The 22,785-nt window shown below is 37.5% G+C and overlaps 1 protein-coding gene across 1 annotated transcript in view; it reads left to right on the top strand.

Moving 5' to 3' along the window:
- The window catches only part of AHI1 (Abelson helper integration site 1), an 87,746-nt gene that overhangs the window by 12,246 nt on the left and 52,715 nt on the right, over positions 1-22,785 (top strand). Inside the window, 11 exon segments of the mRNA XM_010150529.1 lie at positions 880-975; positions 2,385-2,570; positions 3,292-3,444; positions 6,073-6,205; positions 7,153-7,276; positions 9,228-9,457; positions 10,855-10,958; positions 12,405-12,523; positions 15,484-15,614; positions 16,933-17,073; positions 19,111-19,313. Coding sequence (XP_010148831.1) covers positions 880-975; positions 2,385-2,570; positions 3,292-3,444; positions 6,073-6,205; positions 7,153-7,276; positions 9,228-9,457; positions 10,855-10,958; positions 12,405-12,523; positions 15,484-15,614; positions 16,933-17,073; positions 19,111-19,313 — 1,620 coding nt within the window.

Below are 22,785 nucleotides of genomic sequence, written 5' to 3'. Positions count from 1 at the left end.
CAATATCAGTTTATTTTTCTTTATGTTCTGTGATATTCATAAATGAACACATTTATAGAAGAGTCCCTTAGGTGCTTAACACAAAAATAATTACGTTTTTATGTAAAGATTCTTCATAGAATTCATGTTAATGTCAGGACCAAAACTCTGACTACACTGAAAGCATGCTGTTTGACTTCAGCATGGCTTATGAAATACCAATTTGAAGATAGTATTATTCCAAGGTTTTTTTGTATACCAGATAAACCTCCAGGAGTGGATAAATATGAGAATTTCTAGTCATTGGCCAGAAAAATGAAGAATCTTTTGGACATCATTGGAAGTGTTCAAAGTCAGGTTGGACAGCGTTTTGAGCAACCTGATCTAGTGAAAGATGTCCCTGCCCACAGCAGAGGGGTTGGACTGGGTGATCTTTGAAGGTCCCTTCAAACCCAAACTATTCTATGATTGATTCTATTACATAAGTGACAAAGCTTGAAAGGGAAAACTAACTTTTTGACTGCCATTTTCTAGCTAGATTAACATACAGCTGGTTTTGGCTGTCCACTTTGTGATCTGTGTTCCTTGTGAGCTATATAGGATTTATGGAAGTTACACATAAACGTTTTCCTTTTTTATTGAGACATGAGGGAAGCAGGAATAGTTTTTTAACACCAGTCATGTTCATTTTTAAAGCAGGTCATAAATAGTCATCAGGTGAATGCATAAGGATTTGTTATATCTAGTTGCATATTTGTGTGGAAGAAGTACCATTTTTGTAATTGCTTAAAGTGGAATCTAGGCAAATTCAGTGAATCACATCTAGCATGCTTTCAGCAGTAGTTTTAATTACTATGAAGCATATATTCATTAGAAATATATTAACATCATTACTTTCAGATCCTTGGTTTTCTAAGCATGGGTGAAGTGAGAGCCGACTCTGATGTACGGATTCAGGAACGTGGTTTCCGAAAGATTTGTTGGGCATTTCTAAAGGTACTGTAAATATTTATGAATGAAGAAACAAAATTTGCAAATCTTTATGTTAAAGGCACTAACCCTACGCAGTGGAAAAAGATTTATTTGTTTTTAAATATTTTCAGGCAACAGATACGGAAAACCAAGTCCTTGCTTGCTTGGCTGTTTTTTCCTTTCCCTTTTCCTTCGCCCCATAAAATTGACAGTAACAAGCTTGACACTAAAGAATATGTGCTTTTCAAGAAAGAATGTGTAAGATTTTTTTTTTTTTTGGTATAAAAATGCAGAAAGAGATTTTCTTTGAGGGTTTGTCTGTCCATGAAGTTGTCTCTGCAAAGAAAACAACAAATCCACTCATTTCTCTACCTCAGCTATTCTATATTCTAGTGGCATTTTCAGTTGGCCAGTCTTTGAAAAGACTCCCTCGCCTAATTATAAAATTCCTGTCATTTTTAGCTGCAGAATTTGAAATGCTGTAGCAATGAGATACAGGTAATATAGCCAGCGTGTCATGTATATTTTTACCCTTTTAGGAGAGACTTGAATGTGCCAATTTGGCCTTTGAGTGCTGGATAAGGTATTACATGCTTTACTTGGAGGAACGTACCTACCTCTACGGATGGTAGATCTTGACAGCTGTTGAGCAGTCATCGTGAGGAATACAGTAGAGGATAATGGACTGCAAGTTTAAGGGAAGGGAAAGCGACCTACATGTGATTCCATACAGTGTCTTTTCTCAGCTCTTCCCAAGATAAATCTACAGGAATCAGAGGTCTGGTGTATAGATGGTGGGAGCTGTGCATCCAGGCATTCAGCACAGCCTGCTCCTGAACAAAGGGAATGATGACTTTCCAGCTCATAAATACAAACAAAACCAGCCTGTTCTTCATTCCTAATGCATCTGTCTGCATTATCCTTTCATCTGCATCAGTCAAAGTAGAAATGTCCCGACAAACAGTGGTCAGTGTTAATGGCAGCAGTTGCACACAGATACAGCTGCTTTGCTGTATCCTCTACACTCAGTGAAAACCTTACTGATGCCTTTTGCTGCAGCCTTCAAAGGGGATAGATTTGGAAGGGGCTCTTTGTGGATTGAAAGTCCTTTGTGATTTGGGTGATTCCAGCAAGTAGTAATTAAAAAAAAGTGTTTCTGCAGAGGTCACGTACAGGATATTGCTGTTGTGTGTATGAAGCATGTTTCAAAACTGAAGTGCCATCTAAGCTTTAAAGTCAGAAATTAGATCCTGTGGGGGTGCGTAATACATGGTTACTTCATTACCGCTTTTAAGGGGAGTATATTTCCCCATGAAGAATTGGATTTCAGAGTTTATACTGTAGTTGTTTAAGATATTAGAAACTGTTAATGACTTTATGATTTTTGTGTTAACGTGACACGTTTTTTTTCCTATTCCTAATCACCCTTCCAGCTTGTAGGTGCAAATGGAGTTCTAAATGTTGATGGAAAGCTCCGTCTGCAATTATATTACCCACCTCCACGGTCCAGGTCACATTCGAATGTTGTTGAGATTTATGACTGGTGGGCAAAATGTCCTAGAAGTCGTTACCCATCAACTTTATATGTAACCATAAGAGGCGTAAAACTGCCAGATCAGGTAAGTTAAATATATAGATGTATTTACAGTTCTCTAGACTTTTTGGTGCTAATTGGTATCTAGCTGGAGTGTGTGTTTGCATGCCTGTATATAAAAGCTGTACTTATGTGCAGTATATAAAATAGCTAGTATATAACTAGCTATAATAAGACTTTGTATCTTAAGATACGTGTTCTGAACTCAGCCCTTCATAGCTGTCTCTGAAAAATAGCTCTGCTTTCCATTGCCAGCTGTGGTCAGACCCCTTTTTTTTCTTTGCAACACTTGGACATGGTTTGTTCAGTACACAACGCTGGTAATATCTTTTGGTGTCACAAATGGATTTTGTTGCTAAAGCAGTATCTTGATTTAAAGGTGGTAAGTTAATGTCACTGGAAAATGCTGACACTCCTTTTTTTATACAACAAGGTAGTAGAGTGTTACTCATTTTCACTGACCCAAGTAGTTAATACAAATGAAAAGTATCCAGTTATTTGAAAAATCTTTAGTATTATCCAATTGACACAACTTTGGAAGCTCAGCTTACTTTCTCACTTGCTGGTTATTCTAAATGAAATTTTTGCTACGCAGTTTTCTTGTATTAAGCTTTTTCCAACCTTTTTATTTTTCAGGTGTAAAAATGCAATGCAGTTGAGGTTAAAAGTACCTTTTAATCTTTTCAGATATTACAATGTTCATGTTAAAATATTTTTTCCTGATACTTAGTTATTTTTGCCTTAAGGTTGCTCCTTCTTTCCGCTCTATGATAGCTGTTCAGCAAGAACAAAGTAGTGCAACACTGTGTGAGCTCCAGAGAGAGGGATCTAAAAAATCATGTGAACCTGTTCCAGAGGAGAAAAAGGAGCCAGTTAAATGGACAAGATTGCCTGGGCAGGTAAAGTGTTTTCCTTTGCTTTTCAAAGAAAAAATAATTTAAAGATTCTCTATCTTTTTAGAACTCTAGTTTTATAGGTATTAGGAAGCAAGTCAGTCATTAGAACAAATAAAAAAAAGAAAAAAGAAAAAAAACAACAAAAACCCAACCCTAAACAAAATATAAAATATAAGGAACTCTCAGAAATAGTAGAGAATTCTTAGTGGCTTACCAAATATAGTTGATATAAACATTTTTTCCCAGAACAGTCAGATATTTTTATCTCCAGGAACTCACTAGGAATTTGAAAGAGTAGGGCTATTCAGTTAGTGGGACCAAGACAGGAAACCAGTTCTCAGATTTTGGCTTGATTTGGGATATGTTTTCTTGGATGGTTTGTTGTTTGCATGTTTTGGGGATTTGTTTTCCAATTCCCTCAGTTATTTTGACAGTATAACAGAATTGGGCTTGTTCAGCCTGGAGAAGAGAAGGCTCCGGGGAGACCTTATCGCAGCCTTCCAGTACCTGAAGGGGCTACAAGGAAGCTGGGGGGGACTTTTTACAAGGGCCTGTAGTGACAGGACAAGGGGCAACGGGTTTAAATTGAGAGTGGGGAGGTTTAGATTAGATATCAGGAAGAAGTTCTTCCCGGAGCGGGTGGTGAGGCACTGGAACAGGTTGCCCAGGGAAGCTGTGGATGCCCCATCCCTGGAAGTGTTCAAGGCCAGGCTGGATGAGGCTTTGGGCAACCTGGTCTAGTGGAAGGTGTCCCTGCCCCTGGCAGGGGGGGTGGAACTAGATGATCTTTAAGGTCCCTTCCAAACCAAACCATTCTGTGATTCTATGAAACTTTCATTGAAGAACATTAAGAAAGTTTTTTCTGACTTTGTCCTTACTCCTAGATCACTGTAGTTATTGAAATTTAGCAATGATATAAAGGAATATTTTCACATCTCTATATATAATGATCTTGCAATGATTTCATATTTTTTCTGTACAATGGCATTAGCATGAGTTCATGGTCCTATAAAAATTCAAATAACGTAAGATTTTTTTTTTTAAGAAAGAATGTTGATTTTTTTTTTAATTTCACAGTGTGATCTGTGTACAGATCATTTCAAAAAGAACACTTAAATATACATAGACTTTATTTCCTAGTAATGTTTGCTACTAATAATAAAATAGTAAAGAATAGATGAATCTGATTTTACAATGTAGGTTTTCTTAGCAAAACTGGCAGAATACCTAAAAGGTGTATTTATGTTCATATCCTTTATTTTTCAATAGTTGCCATTCTGAAAATAAGTACGTAACCAAAACCAAGAGAAATATGATCCTAGGAGTATTTGCCTGCCATCATACAAATAAAATTTGGCAGCTCATTTATTCTTAGACTGATCCATGTACATGTTGAAGAACTTTAGTAGCAACATGATGTATTTTGTGATGTGCTGTCTTGTAAAAAAGTTTCAGTGATGTTGTTAGCATGATGTGACGTCTATTATGCTAAAGAATATTGAAATAGATATTCTTGTTTAAAAATCAATAACCACTCCAAATTATTATTTCCTCTTTATACATTTAAATTATTGTTTTACCTTTGAAGTGAAATTATCATTTTAAAGAACCACAATATATTTATTTCTGTCTCCACAGATATAGTTAGATGGATGATGTTGTTTTTCAGAATGCTCCATAGAATTATGAATTATTTGATATATGAATTAAATATTAATTTTATATGTGAACTGTAGGTACGTTATATGTAAATATAAAGTTTGTCTGAGTTGAATTATTGATTTAACATTGTAATGTTTTACGTCAGAGAGAGAGGTTAAAAAGCATAAGCAGGCTTAATGGCATATACAGTTTCTAACAAGATGTTTAACTTCGTTCTGAAGTGAAAAGTGTATATTTATTTCATAAGTAGATCTATTTTTATAGTTATAAATGCATATGAATCGATAATGCTAATTTTTCAGTCAGAAAGGTAAATCAGGTTTAGGCTAAATAATACCATAACTACTCTGAATATTTTAATTCCTCTTAAAGTTTGAATTTAGTTCTGGAGAATAAAGCTCTTGGGTGAATAAAGAGGAAATACTTTGGCAAGGAGGAAGGGGGACTGTAATACCCGTGCAGTGTTTTGAAATGTTTTATATAACGTTATGTTTTTAAAAAAAATCAGGAATTGAAATACAGATGAGGAATGCTGAAGGTGATTTGGTAGACCAAAGGTTTGAGTGCCTGTCTGAGTTCACTCTGCAGGCATTAAGTTACTAGCAGTTGTGGTTAGACTCCTTAAACAAGCCTGACTTACACTCTAACTCTGCAAGCCTATATTCATGATGATAGTCATCATTAAGCACATCTTAAGATTAGGGAGATTGTTTTAATTTTAAATGTTCTGAGTTTTTTAAAACTGGCTAATCGTGTGTAATAAAGCGGCAGAAAAGAATATACAAACTAGATGTGGCCTAAGTTATGCAGCAGAACTGTCACCTTATGAGGTTGAAGTTTTCTTTTAAATGCCCTTAAGGTGTTAGTAGCTTTTTAAAAGTTCTGCATACAGGAGCTAGTAGTGTGTTTTAAGCATTGGGTGGTTAATATTTATGACTCTGTAATCCCAATTCTTACCTGGAAAGCTAGGCTTGCCACATACCGAACAAACATCTGTTTTCACTGCGAGGTGGAGATACGGGCTGTTTCTGTATTCGCTTTTCTCACGATGGGAGAACGCTGGCAGCAGCATGCGCAGGAAGGAATGGCTATCCCATTGTTTGTAAGTTTAAAATATGTTTTGGACATTTTTCTTGTAACTCATGTAGTTTGAAATTAAAGGGCCAAAGGTGTATTTTCAAACTGTGAGGGTTTAGACGTTTTGTTTTATAACTGTGTTTTTTAAAATGTTCTATACATGCAAGAACATTGAGGAAAACGCTCTTTCTGTGTTAATAGTGCTGGAACTGGCTTTACATACGTGGTAATGTATATACAATTTAATGGTATGAAATCAAAGTATTTCTTCAGAGTTCTAACGGAAATACAAAATCAGTTTGTATAAGGAACGTATTTTCAGATAATAAGGTTTTAAGTGAATTTGTGTACATGTTTATCCTAACCTGTCATGAAAGTTAGATACCTGTAATACTGTCATCTCCAGACTGGAGGCTGCTGTCTTCTGTGGTCCAGTTCAGTTGGAACTACAGATATTCCTTATTACTCAAACACGGGGCTGCTTCTTCGCCTCCACAGCATAGCTCTTAAACTCTGCATAAGAATTTTGGGTTTTAGAGAGCACACAGAGTAAATGTTTTTAAAGTCAAGGAACTGTAAATCTAAATTCCTTTATTACACAATCTCAGCAAATGATCTCTGTGTTAATCTACTTCAAAGACTGGTTGGGTAGCTGTCAAAATAAAAAAAAAACAATTAAAAATTATAATCCCACTCTGGTTCTAATAATCTAGACCAAGTAGGCTGTTCCTGAAGGGTTTAAGACATCTGTGACATCCATGCACCACTAGATGGCAGTAGAGGCTTGCTGTCCACAGATACCTGGCAGCAACTCTGATCTTGCTCTCTGAAAATGAGAAGATATTAAAAAAAAAGTTGATTTATGCTAGCAGAAACACAGACTAAGATTAGGCTGAATTTTGCACTAATAATTGGATATACTTGATTGTAAATATTTACAAAATTTTTTATTTTCTATTTGAACTTCGCTAGTGTATGAAATTCCTTCTGGACAGTTCCTGAGAGAATTTTATGGTCATCTTAACATAGTGTATGATCTTTGTTGGTCAAAAGACAATCAGTACCTTCTTACTGCATCCTCTGATGTCACTGTCAGGTCAGTATGATGATGATGATGTTCTGGCAGGTAGCATCAGAAGCACAAAAGAAAGTGGTCTGATTTCATGTCTTAATTCAAGCTGTGCTATAATGTTTTAATTAAAGATTTGATTGCGGTGTGACTTAATCTAAAATATTATAAAAATTATGATGGAGTAATCACTTATGCCGTATTTACTGTGTTGGTTTCTAATATATATATATCTGAGACCAAAGCTCTTCCAAAAGCTGTGGTGTATAAATCTGCAGTGCATCAAAAGCCCAGAAGGTTTTATATTTCAACAAGTCACTGGAATATTCTCTCCTTGGAGAAATTGCCATATTATGAATGCAGTACTAAGTTTGCAAATTGAACATGAGGTAGGAAACTGAAAATTTCAAGTTCGTTATGTGTATAAATTGGCCACACTGTACATTTATATGTAATTTTTTTTTAGGTTTTGGACATTCGGTTAAAGAATTCAACTTAATTGATAGTATTATTTCCAAGACTCAATGTGTACACATTTTCTTCTACAATTAAAAACAGTATTTCAGTGTAGTGTTAATGTTAAAATACTAATCTGTTCAAGGTTTAAAAGTAAAACCCTCAGAACTGTAGAAAAACATGAAGGTATGGCTGTGACACTTCACAATTTTATTACGAGCAGCTTCATAGGTTTTCATAAGGCTTTCTTTTTTTTTTTTAGCTCTTCAGATCTCTATCTGTTGTTTCTCTTATGCAACTCAGTAATGCTACAGGCAGTTGCATAATTAAAATGCCAGAAGAATTGTTAAATGATATATTGTATGTGTGGAACTATGTTGCTTTTTTTTTTTTTTTCCTGCTTGTATGTGGGTATTTAGAGTATTTTAGGAGCTTAGCCCGTGTTTTTATTTTTTACTTGGAAGCAGATTAAATAATATTTTTCTTATATTGAAGTAAATATAAATTTCAGTCATTCATGTCACCTATAAGAAGGCCCAGCTGTTCCTCAGTCCTTGATTTTGTGGCAGCAAGTTGAAACTGTGGTGGTCTGCCTCCCTTACTCTGTACTATGCATAGTCACTGCACGAGTTGTTAGTTCCTGTATTTATTGTCCATTGCTTTAAGCTCCTTTAAAAGTGTCAGTTTAGGCAAGGAGTTTCTTCTCTTTCCCTTTTGTATTGGGAGCATTTTGCCATTCAGACATGGAAGACTGAGGGCCAGAAGGCAACCCATTACTTTAAAGTCATTAACAGTTTATTATTACCCTGATTGTGTCTCAGACTGAGTTCTAAGGCAACTTGAAGAGAAATTCGGGAACTCGTGTGAATTCTTCTTTATGTAGTGTTATATGTCTTACTCTTGCATCTTCCCAAGCTTTAGTCCCACATTATTTGTGAGCAATAAATTAACTTTCATGCTGTTAGAGCATCTTAAAGCTATGGGGGGTGAAGGATAGGAAATGTTTGAATAGCAGAAACTGAATTTATGGTAAGAAAACATCCTTAAGATCACAACCACTGTTTGTTAGATAATAATTCTTGTAAAACCTTCTAGAGTTTTATTTATATTTAGTCATCCTAAATATTCTTTTGTGGGTTCTTTTTTTTGGTTTTTTTTTTGAGGGAGGTGGGAGTGATACCCCAGAATGTCGTAATTTTTAACTCCTGAAAGAAACAAATGAATCCGTTCCATGGAATTCTTTATGTGTATTATAAAATGTGCAAAGTATTAATTAAATAAGTAGTCATGAATGTACGTTGAAGACAGATGACTACGTAAAGTAGTAAATGTATCTTAATTCTAGCTAAAGTACCATATTAATGGATTAAATCTAGGTGGAACAGTTTGGTAGGATAAACAGGTGGTGTGAAGTATTTGAAAGCATTTGCCTCTGGAACCACTAGCACAAAATATATCATCAGTTATATCTGTGTATGTGATTGCTTTATACAGTAGACATCCTAATATCATTTACTTTTAGAATGTGGAAAATAGAGATGCAGGCAGCATCTGCAGTGAAAGTTTTCCCTCATCCTTCATTTGTTTACACTACAAAGTACCACCCAACTGCCGACTGGTTGGTCGTGACAGGATGTTACGACTCTGTGATTAGAATCTGGAATGCAGATGTGAAAGAAATCCATGGGCAACTGCTGCAGGAGCTTGATGGTCACAAAAGTTTCATCAACACACTTTGTTTTGATGCAGAAGGTATGTACTTAGTATTACTATTAAATAGTCCTCTCTCAAGACCAACTGAAGTGTTACTAGTTTGCTTTATTTCATAGAGGCAATGTGAAAAGCTAGAATAGTTTTAGTTGTGTTTACAATTAATACATTAGTATGATGTATTAACTGGAGAAGCACAAAATGACATATAGTCCTTGACGTAAATTTAGAGTAAGTGTAGAAAGGACAGGCAAACAGTAAGAGTGATCAGGTAATGATGATTGGGCAAATATTGGTCATAGTTCAGTCTTCGTTGTCTCTATAACTAGCTGTTATTAGTTAGCTCATGTTTTGTGCACATTGCAGCAAAAATTAGCAGAACATAAAACAAAGATGCTACTGTTCAGACAAGACAAATGCATCAGGATGCAGGTGGAAAGCCTGGCAGTTAGTGTAGCTTGGTAAGTTGGAAAAAAAGGCAGGTTGAGCGAGAATTCTTCTAGGTGGAATAATTAGGTGCTAAGTTAAAGGCAGAAGCAGGAAATCTGAAATCAGCTTCTAGAGAACCCTTAGAACAGTAGACTGCATGATCAGAACTGTAGCAAAGATAACTTTGAATGACAATATGGTGGAGCTATCAACTCAGTATGAAGATAAAGAAAATGAGGTAGGAGTAGTTAGATTGTGAGAATTCTAATGCTAAACTGAAGAAGTGGGAAGGTGATGAACTGTTTAACATTGACAGTGAACGTGGAAAAACTGAGAGGAAAGGACAGAGATTTGACCATTGGTAAAAAAAAAAAAAATAATGTTAACTGGTAGATGAACAGCTGACGGTAGGTGAGAGAGACATTCTGACATGTACTGGTGGAGGGTGGGAAGAGTTGAAGATGGGTGAATGAATGAGATACTTGGAAGCGTTCATCTTTTTCTGGTATAATGACATCGTTAATAGTTTCCTGGTTCATTTTTTGAGGTATTCACTGGAGTAGGTAATACAAATAGGAAAGAATTGCATTTTTATAAAGAATAAATACTTGTGCTTAATTTAAGAACAACTGTTGGAAAACAGTATTTGTTCTTGTTCAGGATGGCTCTCAGTGACTGTATAGGTAAGCATTAGGCTGTCATGTGAAGCTTACTGAACTATAAATGCTCAGTTTTTGCTGGTTCTAGAATATGAGTAAAAGTGGAAAAAACTTGAAAGAATATTCAGCACCCCAGTGTGTGACTTATATGCTGAATCCAGATTTATAGTATCAACTTACGTCACGCAGTATGAGCAAAATGTACTTGCAATGAGTGTGTCATATCAAAAGAGAGGAAAGAATTGGTGTTTGCCTATTCACAAAAATAGCAGAAAAAAGTTGTTTCTTTTTCATACATCCTTTTTTTTGTTCTATTGTGTGGTATTCTTCTACTTATGTTATTATTCACAGGGCTCCACATGTTCTCAGGAGATAGTTCAGGACTGATAATAGTTTGGGATACATCTGTCAAAGGAAGTTCTCAGCACCTGTTTCAGCACTGGAGGATTAATAAGGTATGCGCGTTTCTTAAATTAGCATTATTATTTTGATGTGAACTATTCCAGATCTAGTAATTTGATTTGAATGCCATTTTTTTTAATACATTAACTTTTGTGGAACTGCAAAGGAGTATTTTCCTTAAATAATGGTACATAAGAGCTGATAGAACATGGTACAATTCACTGATTTAAAATTTTTGAATTGTTTTGCAACTTCAATTTTTTGTATATAAAACATGAAAATGCTTGAGGTTTAAGAGAGCTGAATTAACAGATAAATGCTAATGCATTAGGTTTGTTCTTTAGAGATAACAATAAAATATACCATAGGCTTTACAAAATGACCCCTGTTCATATCTTTGAGGCCTAATGTTCCATCAGTGTTTCTGTCATCAGCTCTGCTGGAGGGAAGGGATGCCATCCAGAGGGACCTGGAAAGGCTGGAGAGGTGGGCCACTGCCAACCTCATGGAGTTCAACAAGGCCAAGTGCAAGGTCCTGCACCTGGGTTGGGGCAATCCCAAGCACAAGTACAGGCTGGGAAGAGAATGGATCAAGAGCGGGCCTGAGGAGAAGGACTTGGGGGTACTGGTGGACAAAAAGCTGGACATGAGCCGGCAGTGCGCACTGGCAGCCCAGAAAGCCAACCGTATCCTGGGCTGTATCCAGAGAAGTGTGACCAGCAGGGTGAGGGAGGCGATTCTGCCCCCTTGACTCTGCTCTCATGAGACCCCACCTGCAGTACTGCATTTAGCTCTGGGGCCCTCAACATAAGAAGGACATGGATGTCTTGGAGCGATTCCAGAGGAGACCCATGAAGACAATCAGGGGGACTGGAGTACCTCTCCTATGGGGACAGGCTGAGAGAGTTGGGCTTGTTCAGCCTGGAGAAGAGAAGGCTCCAGGGAGACCTTATTGCAGCCTTCCAGTACCTGAAGGGGCTACAAGGAAGCTGGGGGGGGACATTTTACAAGGGCCTGTAGTGACAGGACAAGGGGTAACAGGTTTAAACTAAAAGCAGGTTTAGATTAGATAAAAGGAAGAAATTCTTCACGGTGAGGGTGATGGAACAGGTTGTCCAGAGAAAATGTGGATGCCTCATCCGTGGAAGTGTTCAAGGCCAGGTTGGATGGGCCTTTGGGCAACCTGGTCTAGTGAGCCTGACTTAGTGACCCATGGCAGGGGGGTTGGAACCAGATATTCATTAGGGTCCCTTCCAGCGCAAGCCATTCTGTGATTCTGGAATTCTGGGATGATTCTAAGTTCAGAGTCATGGTACATTCCGCCTTTTCGTTGTGAAAAGTTGATTGCCTAGGATGTAATGCCTTGATAAAGGAATAAACTTCTTCCTTAACCACATAGAACGAAGTGGGGGAAAAAAGAGTAATACAAGAAAAAAAACTTAATAATAATGTGCAAGAAATATGAGGTTCAAAACACTTTATTTTCCTTCATTTTGTAGGAAATAAGAGAAAATGATATGAAAGGAACACCAATAAATCATTTGGAGGTGCATCCAAATGGCAGACTTTTATTGATCCACGCCAAAGACAGTACCCTGAGAATTATGGATCTCAGAATGTAAGTAGATTTTTGGTGAGAAGTATATATTTCCTTTTGGTTTAAAATTTACTTGGTGAAATAAAGTGCCATAAAACTAAATGTATAGTTGTAGACAAGAAAGATGTCCTAATAATCAAGGATAGCAATGTTAGTGTTAGGAAATGGTTTCAAAACATTGCTGTATTACAGAACTTTTGTGTGATATTGGGTGAATCTTTTAGAATAGAATATCCAAAAATTACATTACTTGGGAGTTTAAGGTGGTGTGAAGGAGAAAACACTAGTCTCCTAAAAATTGAATTCACTTTAAAAATGTGATCTGGTTGTGAAAATAACTTTGAAATTATAACATTTATTTGTGCATTAGTTTCTCATTGTTAAGAACCTGAGAAGAATATTCTAGTAATAAAATGGAATTAAGATTTTAAATCGAAATACTGAAACATACAGTGTTACACCTTTTATGGTATATTAAGTAGGCAGTGAGATATTTTTAACTTTAGTTTTTGATGATTCTATTGTTTGTAATAGTTGTGACACAGAATCACTTGAGGTGTTGAGGATGGAGAGTACACAGTCCAACCCCAATAATCCAAGCATGACAGCATGTTATTCAGGGCATTGTCCAGGTCAGTTGTGAATATCACGAAGGATGGAGAGTATACAAATTCTGTGAGCAACACGTTTTAGTCTCCATTCTCCCTCAAAGTCAAAGAAGAGTTTTCTTAATTTTAAATGGGATTTCCTATATTTCAATCTGTCTCCATTATCTCTTGTCCTTTCACTGGGTGAAACTGAGAAGTCTTGCTCCTATCAGTTACGCACATTGATAAGATGTACCTGAACATTCTCTTTTGGAAAGTCATGTTAAAGATATGACACTCATTCTGAATGATTCATCCTTGATTTCATGGGTTCCCTTCCTCACCTTGCCATGCAGCAAGTCAAAGGTCCCTGATGTTCTACGTGAAATTACCTGGGGGAAATACCTTTATGCTCTCATAACATGAGAAACTACATTCTTTTAGAACATAGTTTTGTGCATATATATACTCCTAGGAAATCTTACTCAATATATTGGGTTGGACGTTTGAACTAGCTGAAGACTTTCCAGTCTTATAATGCACTCTTTATTTTTTTACTGTAAATGATAAATTATAATGACCATGCTGGAAGGCTAAACTATCCACTCAATCAAAGCATGAAATTAGTGGATTAACAGGGAACCTGTAGTTTTTGAAGCAGATAGTGTACTTTTTTATCACAACCATTTCTAAAAAGTGTAGAGTTCTGTGAGAGAAAAAAATGGACATGCATATTAATCTCTAAGAAGGGGTTAATACTGTGTGCAGTTTCACAATTATTAGGCCAGTTTATCTGTAAGACACACCATCTCCTTGTATCTCCCACACCTTTGGCCATGTATTCCTAGCATTTCCTTTTTATCAGCTCTAGAGAACTTTTGATGCAGCGTGTCAGATCAGTGAACTGATCCGACTAAAAATCAGCCTTCAAATACAAATTATAAATTTTCATTTTACTCAATTATCTGATCTAACTCATCTGATAGCTGCCCAAAACACTAGAGAAGAAATGAGGGAGAGCCTGGGAAAAGAAGGGTGGAGAGGACAGCAGCAGGACTGCTGCTTTCACCACAGCCCACAGTTACATTGGCTTAAGTCTATCAATAAACCACAGGGTCAGATACCCAGAAGTGATAATTTTACACGTCAGCATTAACTGTTCATTCCTTGCATGAGAAAAGAGGGGGTGGAGGTCACAGATCAACACAATTCACTTTGATTGACAACTTGTTCTTAACTTTCCCCTTTCAACTTCCTTTCTTGATCTTCTTGGATAATACTGTGGTCCTGTCACTCAGGTATGTGATCAGGGATTTGGTTTTGGTTCAGATCTCTTCTTAGGGTTTCATACGCAGGTTAGTTTTACATCTTGCAGAGCTCTTCTACATGACATCTCAGAGATAACTATCTTTCTTATTCACACAACTCAAACTCTTATTTGGGCTAATTTGATCTTGCACTGTGCTCGTTTTTCTTGCCAAATAGAATTGCATCTAAGGTATATCTATTCAGAATATTGTAAAAAATAATTTTCCTGTCATATTAACTGCATTGCACTTCTCCCAGCATACCTCCATTGTTTCTGCACTAACACATTTAAAAATTACTGTTTACTGTCCTTGAGGGCTCTCATGGCCTATTGCCATTCACCTTGCCTGGAATTCTGCATCATGGTATTGCTCCTGTGTTAGCCTCTGTTTTGAACTTCCGTATCTCTTTCTAAGCTGTACCTCATGTTTGAGATTAGCATCTTACAAGCTGTCTTATGCTTCTTTAAATCCTTTTAGACTGTCTCTACCTCGATGCCTACAAGCTGTTTGAAGGTAGTTCCTTAGTTGGTCATTATGATGATGCTGACCAGTAGTATTTCACTGAAAAAATATTAGGATATCTAAGTAGCATAATAATGTTAAAAATATTAATGTCAATAGTAAATCAACATGGATGTCTGAAATTCGTTGATTCTACTGCTGGTTTTCTATCCAAGGAAACATTAGTCTGAAGAGCTGCTGGATAAACTGAAGCACTATTGGTATTTAATCAAGCTCAGGAAGTGTAATGAAAACTTTGGTTTTTGGCAGAGCTTGGAGTAATAGTGCCAATTTCCCCATTGTTTGTAAAGCCCAGGACCAAGAAAATGCAAATTACTACATCTGTATCAGTTCTCTAGATCTGAATATTTCCATTTTCTACTGAAAGACAAGGATGTACACTTTAATCTGTAATTTGAGATGCATTATGAAAGCCAGGCAAAAGAAGGGCACTGCACATATCTGTTTGGGATGCAAGGTGTATTGATTTTTCTGAGGAATAGAGGAGGGACTGACACCTAAAAAGCTAGATTGTCTATTCTGAAAGTATCTGCTACATTTGCAAACTATTCTTTATCTCTAGGTTGGCTACGAAGAAGTACATTGGTGCCACAAATTACAGAGAAAAGATTCACAGCACCTTAACGCCGTGCGGTACGTTCCTATTTTCTGGAAGTGAAGACGGAAAGGCTTATGTTTGGAATCCAGAAACAGGTAACTAATTATTTTGTGGTCTTAAGTCAGGTTGTCAAGACTTGAGGGGAAAGGGTTTTGTAAGCTTTATTGAAACACTTGTGATACAGAATAAAACTTCTGTAAGATGTTCCTAAATCCTGAAGCCTTAGCTCCACCTTTTAAATAGCTATTATTAGTCTCGAAGATTCAGTTCTTTAGGGGAAATTAATAGGCAGAGGCATCATTTGTAATATCCAGCCTGAATGGAGCACCTTAAGCTCAGCTTTTTCTGTACTGTATTTCATCACGTATGGTTGAGGGTCTTAAAACAGAATGCACAGAAGTGTTTTAAGTCAAATCAACTTAAACCAAATGAGTCAGTCTTTCTGTTTCATTTTCTTAGATTTGGGAATTAAGCTTTTGTTGAGAACCAGTTCATCTGTTTCCCAAGGGACATCAGAGACTCTGAATATTTTTGGTGTTTGGAATATAAGGTTTCTTCATGAATTATTCCCTGAACTGCATGGTTTCAAAATAGCCTCCAAAATCTTTCTGGAAAAATGTTAGGCAAATATAAGATAAAGAGTTTGTCATCTTCATTGTAAAGTGAGGTAAAAGGGACAAAGATAACAGTAGAAGATACTATAATAAACTTTGGGGTTTTGATGACATCATGTTCTGTCTCCAATTACGATCTAAGTTTTTCAAAAGGAAAAAGTAAATACTTAAAATTGGCAGCTAACCAACAGTTCTGTTTTGAATTTCTGTCCACATTTCCAATTCTATTAACTTACATTTATGCTACTATGTAAGCTGTCTGAAAACTCAAAAAAAAAAAAAGAGGAGGGGGAAATTTTGTTAGTAGTATGTGTTCACCGGGCTTTGACTCTTGCTTGCACACTGTGCTTGCACACATAATGCTCTCAGCTGAAGAGCAAATAATTTTCTTTAATAATTTTGTACTCAAGTTTCACTCCTATTGTCAGTATTATATAACTGAAATCCACAGCTAAGATACCTATCTCTGGCAAAATGCGAGTACAAACAAATACTGTGGAACGCCACCTTTCCAGAACTTGCTTATCAAAACAAGAGAACTCAGCTAACCTGATGCATCCTCTGGGCTTTCCTGCAGCTGTTGCAACAGTACCAACTTTTCTGACCTATTCAATAACGTTAAAATGTGCAATATTTTTTTGTCTTATGCCAAAATTACTTTTCGATAAGGAAATGGACTGAAGAACATTTATTTACACTGGCAACCACTGCACTGTAGTAATACAAGCTTTAACCAACTGTTATTTTGCTGAATCAGATATGTTTCCCAGGTATGTATTAATGTATTTCACTTCTGTAGGAGATCAAGTGGCCATATATTCTGAACTCTGCTTCACTTCTCCACTTCGTGATGTTGCCTTTCATCCACATGAGCATATGGTGTCATTTTGTGCCTTTGGTCAAAACCAGCCAATACTTGTATACATTTATGATTATAAAGGTACAGTACTAATTGTCTTGATACACACCTGTAAATATTCCATTTTCAGAAGTGATTTGCTAGTATTTTTACTTCTTTTGATGAGAATCTTTATTGTGGGACATATGAAGACCCAACTGGACATGACCCTGAGCAGCCTGCTCTAGGTGAACCTGTTCTGGGCAGGGTCTTTGGCGTAGCCAATCACCAGAGGTCCCTTGCGACCTCAAGTTTAAATGTATTATTGTATGTCATTCTGGATGGTTCTTACAGGCCTTTATGATATATAAAGGTTTATGATATATAAAGGTTGGAACTAGATGATCTTTAAGGTCCCTTCCAACCCTAACCATTCTATGATTCTATGATTCTATAAGTAGCATCATATGAATATTTAAAAGACCCTTTTCAGTATCAAGGTAGATGATGAAGCCAGAAAATGCTGTCATTCTGAAAATTAATTAACAGCATGATAGAAATGTAATTATTTTGTGCTGGCTGTGTTACAAAGTAATGTTAAGGAGCTGTATAGAAATAAATTATATGAGAGAGTATAGATTGTTTTAATAAACAGGTGCTAACATCTGTGATGTGATTATGTGAGAGAGAATTTTATTCCCAATGTTATATTAAAGAGAAAATAATGATAAATGCTAGCTTTGAATTTTTGATATGCAAAACAAAATTCAGACTGTCCTTTGCAGGCTTTTCTGATGTTTGTCATGTTTCATCTAGACAGTAGGTAATGTTAATATGAATTATGCAATAAATTTTGCATATCTGTTACAGATTTTTGTTTGAATTACATTTGGAGTGCACATAGAATTATAAAGCTAATCCTGTCTTTATACATTTGTTATTTAAAAAACATGTACTAATGAGATTACTCATATCAAATCTCACAGTTCAGGTTTTTTGTCTGTTGAACTGGTTGACTTTTACAGGAAAATAAAGTGGAATGAGTATACAATCAATATTCAGTGCTAAACTACGACCCAGTAAGATACCTGCATTCTAGAGAGCAATGGAAATTTTTTTGGGTGAAGGATTTCTTTAAAATTTTTTGACTGTTCAGCAGACGTTGAGTCTTTAAAAGCTAATAGGGCAGTTTTGTGTGTGTGTGTATATTTAGAGATCACACAGATATCATGCTGGTAGTTATTTGTATCATCTGACTGCTTAACTAAGCCACTGGTGACAGTAAGATTTTGCATAGCTTGTGGTCTTTTCTGCATAGTCTGTTACAAACTTTTTGTTCCTTTTTTGGTTAAAAGCACACACTTTCCTTTCAGAAGATAGTCTTACTGCCTTAGTGTTGAAAGAGTTAATCATATAGTAATACTAATTTTAGTCACTGACACAGTTTCTAAGACTCCATCAGTATGTGTTTTACATACACCAACAGTTTTATGAACATCCTGGACAAAACTTTCATGAAGAATTCTTTTTAACCTTTGTTGTCTTGAGACCAAAGTACAAAAAATTGCAAAGGTCAAACAATTTGTTTACATGAGTGAGCACCACTTTTGTCGAAAGGATCCTATTCTAGAGCAGGCTACCTCCTAAGAATGCTTCCTGTGTCTGGCTGTGTTTTAGCAGCTTCTGAAATTTCACTCAGGTATAATACGTGCACTTGAACTAGGCTGGAAAAAATGTGAAATGTACCTAGTAAAATAGCTGACTTGGACTCAGTGCAAGCTCTATAACCTCCTTGCCTTTGAAAAATCCCTTTCTCTGCCCTTACCCCAAACCCTCCCCTGCTAACATTTCTGCATGGATAACACCGTTGTTTATAAGCAATACAAAAATACTAGTTCTGTGGGAGAGGTTACTGAACATAGGTAACAGAAGGGAGACATAGTGATCAAGAAGAGTAAGGCAGAAATGTGGTAGCATGGCGAAAATTTCTTATCATTTTCAGATTTTCCTGAAATTCTGTACAAATTCTGATGGTGTTTGAAGACATGACTGGCAAAATGACAGGGATTGTTCTTTCCCCCCCTCCCCCATGGCAATGTAAGGCTTCACCTGACCCATTGACATTTGTTATTTCTGCAGTTGCACAGCAGGAAGCTGAACTCATAAAAGATCTCAGTTCATCACTTAACACAGCTGTACCAAGAGGGCCACAGCTCTTTAGCAGTTTTTCTGAAATTCCTATACAAAAAAGTTCAGTGATGTCTTTGGCAGATCAGTTTGTTGGCGTTGCAAGAGCATCAATGAGAATGCAGAAGATGAAGCAAAAACTTGATTCTCTTACGGTAAGTCAAAATTAAATTAATTAATTTCCGAAAGTGTATAGGCTTCTCATCCAAAGTTTATATTCTGGGACTGATATATGTAACAAAACATGTATGTAGTCTTGGGATCTGTTCTTCAGAAACGAATACATCTCTCATTAATATCAGTGCACCTGTAAGTAGCTCTTCAGAAGAGATTAATCACATAAAGGTAAGTTTTGTTTTTTTTTTTTTTTTGTCAGGTATTGATGACAAGGGATGTGTTTTGCCCATTGCCATTCATATGATTAAATCCATAGATCATTATGGATTCCTGCCCCCCCCTCCCCCCCCCCATTCACCTTCAGAATTGCATGTGACATAAATGGCAGGTGTTTCGTATTGGGGGCGCTGCAGGGTTGATCTGTGTGGGAGGAGATCATGGACTGCACTGTTGTGCTAGGCACAGCTGTTTCCAGCCAGCTCCACGAAGGACTAGGACCCACTGTACAACTGAAACAGAAGAGCATATGACACCTCTGTGAAAGCATATTTAAGAAAGGTCAGTAGCTACTAGGGACAGGAGACACTTGGGCAGAGGAGGAAACACAAATGAAAATATGTCAGGAGGTACAAGTGGAGATACAGGAGGAGAGATGTGAGGAGACACAAAAGAAGACATAGAAGGAGGCACAAAGGTGAAGCAGGAGACACAAGACGATGCACAAATGGAGATACAGAGGGAGATAACAAAGTAGGCACGAAGGGAAAGACAAGGAGATGTGTGAAGATACACAAAAGAAAACACAGGAGGAGGTACACCTCTGAAAGGACTGCAACCCATGGAGGAATCCATGCTGGACAGGTACAATCCCCAGTGGGGTTTTGGCTGGTGGAGGTCCTACACTGAAGCAGTTGAAAGGGGTAAGAAACAAGGAGAGGCAAAAGGAGCAAGCCACTATGCCCTAACCTCACTCCTGCACTTCTCATTGCCTTACCAAAGGGACTGAGTGTAACAGTGGGAAAAGCAAGGAGACTGCGGACTAGAAAGGACGAGAGAGATGCCTGAAGCAAAGTTGAGAGAAAGACAGAGGAAAAGTGTTTTCTTTGGGGTTTTATTTATTTCCCTTGCTTCTCAATACCCAAATCAGTAATTAAAGCTTTTGTAATTGGCAATAAATTTAAGTGAAATTCCCCTACTTCAGACAATTTCACATGTGACAAGAACGCAGAATATTTCTGAATAGACCTGTGCAGTTATAATTCCTGTTCACAATGACATGAACTGCACTGGGGTTTCTACTCTACAATTTTTTTGGTTTTAAGTAATTTTGAGTGAATATAGTTTTTCATTTGTGTTTTTTGTTGGGTTTTTTTTAGGTGTAGCTTTAGGCTTTTGTGCTTCACTGCTTGTTAATGCAGACAAAGAAGCAGATGAGTAGATGAAGGCAGTTGTTGCTGAGATGCTGTAGCTACTCTCATCATGCTTTAGGGGTTTTGCTTTGGATTAACTCTCGTCTGGTTCCCTGGCTTGAATGTCCCCATTAGGCCTGTGCTTTGAAACTGTCCAAAAGAAAGCTATCCCACAGTCCTTTGGTTTCTGAACTGTGAGCTCCCTGTGGACGCCTTTTATGAAATACCTCACTGTAGCTTGCATGGGTAATGGTAGCATGTTACTGCTGCCTTTACAATGACATGTGGCCTCACACAAGGAAGCAAACCTTATTTCTGTTTCCTGGTTATTTTGTTCCTGCTCATCTACAAGTGAGCCCTGATGCCTTCAAATTATCGGTCAGACAGAAGAATGGATCATGTAACCTTGTGTCTGGGACAAGTACTCCGGGAAGACATTCCAAAATAAATTATTTTTACTCTTCTGGATGTCTTGTCATCTGAGAAAGAAGGTGGGGATAATGAATTTCTGGGAGTCTCTGCCATTGTACCTCTTTAGTCCCTGACTAGGCTCCGAGGAGACCTCATTGCAGCTTTCCAGTATCTGAAGGGGGCCTACAAGGAAGCTGGGAGGGGACTTTTTACAAAAGCCTGTAGTGATAGGACAAGGGGTAATGGGTACAAATTGAAAACAGGGAGGTTTAGATTAGATATCAGGAAGAAATTCTTCAGAGTGAGGGTGGTGAGGCACTGGAACAGGTTGCCCAGAGATGTTGTGGATGCCCCATCCCTGGCAGTGTTCAAGGCCAGGCTGGATGAGGCTTTGAGCAACCTGGTCTAGTGGAAGGTGTCCCTGCCCGTGGCAGGGGGGTTGGCACTAGATGATCTTTAAGATCCCTTCCAACCCAAACCATTCTATGATTCTATGACTAGCCAGGGTTTCTGGGTTGGGGGATACAAATCTGTTTTAGCAGAACCACGTAGTGGTTCCATGGAACCATGCAGCTAAATGAAATCGATAAGCCTGCAACTGTGTGTGAGAGAATAACTACGGTGGCTGAAAGTTTTGTAACCCTAGGCTGATTGCTTAATGACCAGTTCAGTCAATGACCAGTAATCCACTGCGAACAGAGCCGTGATCAAGGTTTTGGACAGTGTCCTCCAAACCCTCTGCACTTGGACCATATATATATGCGAGATGCCAGAAAGGTAATTTGACTCTTCTTGCCTTGTGGGTTTCCTAACAGCACAGGATGGAGGTTGAAAGAGTCCACATCCAGTCTGATGTCTGTCACACAGCAGTGACGGTTGTAAAAACTGAGAGTGCTTCCTTGCAGGGCTTTGTGAGCCACTGAGATATTGGGAGGAAATTTCTTTTAACTGAAAGAACTCTTGATATTCATCTTTTCAGCGATCCAGTGTGAGAGACTGGGGACAGCGCTATGACCTTTCCAAGCAGGGATAGGATTGTTTCTTGCATGTGGGTGCGGTATTGCCTGCCTGCATTATCTGAGATTCTGGCCAGACCCGGAGTATAATATATTACCGCTAAAACGTAACATTTCTACTCATTTGTAATTGGGAATTACAGTTTTGGATGTTTATGTAGTTACATGTGTGCAACTCCCTTTTTCATTTGAAAAATGATGAATGTAAGTAAGTGCAGGCTTTGCTGGAAGGCTTGTTAGAATGCATGCTCACATAAATGCTTTGTTGAAGTGTTTGTCCAAGTAGGGCTCCTAAAAGTTGCCACTCAGCCACAAATGTGAGAATGTGCTAATGTGTCTGGGTACAGGTGAGTGAAAACAGTGAAAGGAGTCATTATTCAGCCAAATGTAGGGTGGCAGGCTGCCTTGTGATAGGGTAGGAATATGAAAATCCAAATGGGAATGCAGGTGTTATCTTGTATGTATTTGATGGGAAATATAAAAGGGAACTGAAAACTATGTTGGCTTCGTGCTGGTCTTTGGGTCATGTTTGCATGCCAGTGCCTTGTCACAGACATGTAGGGATTGCCAAGCATGTTGGCAGAGTACCGTGGAGACAGTACACCTGGCCTGAGGTCATGCCTGGGATAGTGTTTTATGAGACAAAAGTGCTGGAACCTCCAAACAGCACATCT

The sequence above is a fragment of the Eurypyga helias genome, unplaced genomic scaffold (genome assembly GCF_000690775.1).
Source record: "Eurypyga helias isolate BGI_N326 unplaced genomic scaffold, ASM69077v1 scaffold7044, whole genome shotgun sequence".
Lineage (NCBI taxonomy): Eukaryota > Metazoa > Chordata > Aves > Eurypygiformes > Eurypygidae > Eurypyga > Eurypyga helias.
This window is presented reverse-complemented; position numbering and strand designations above follow the sequence as displayed.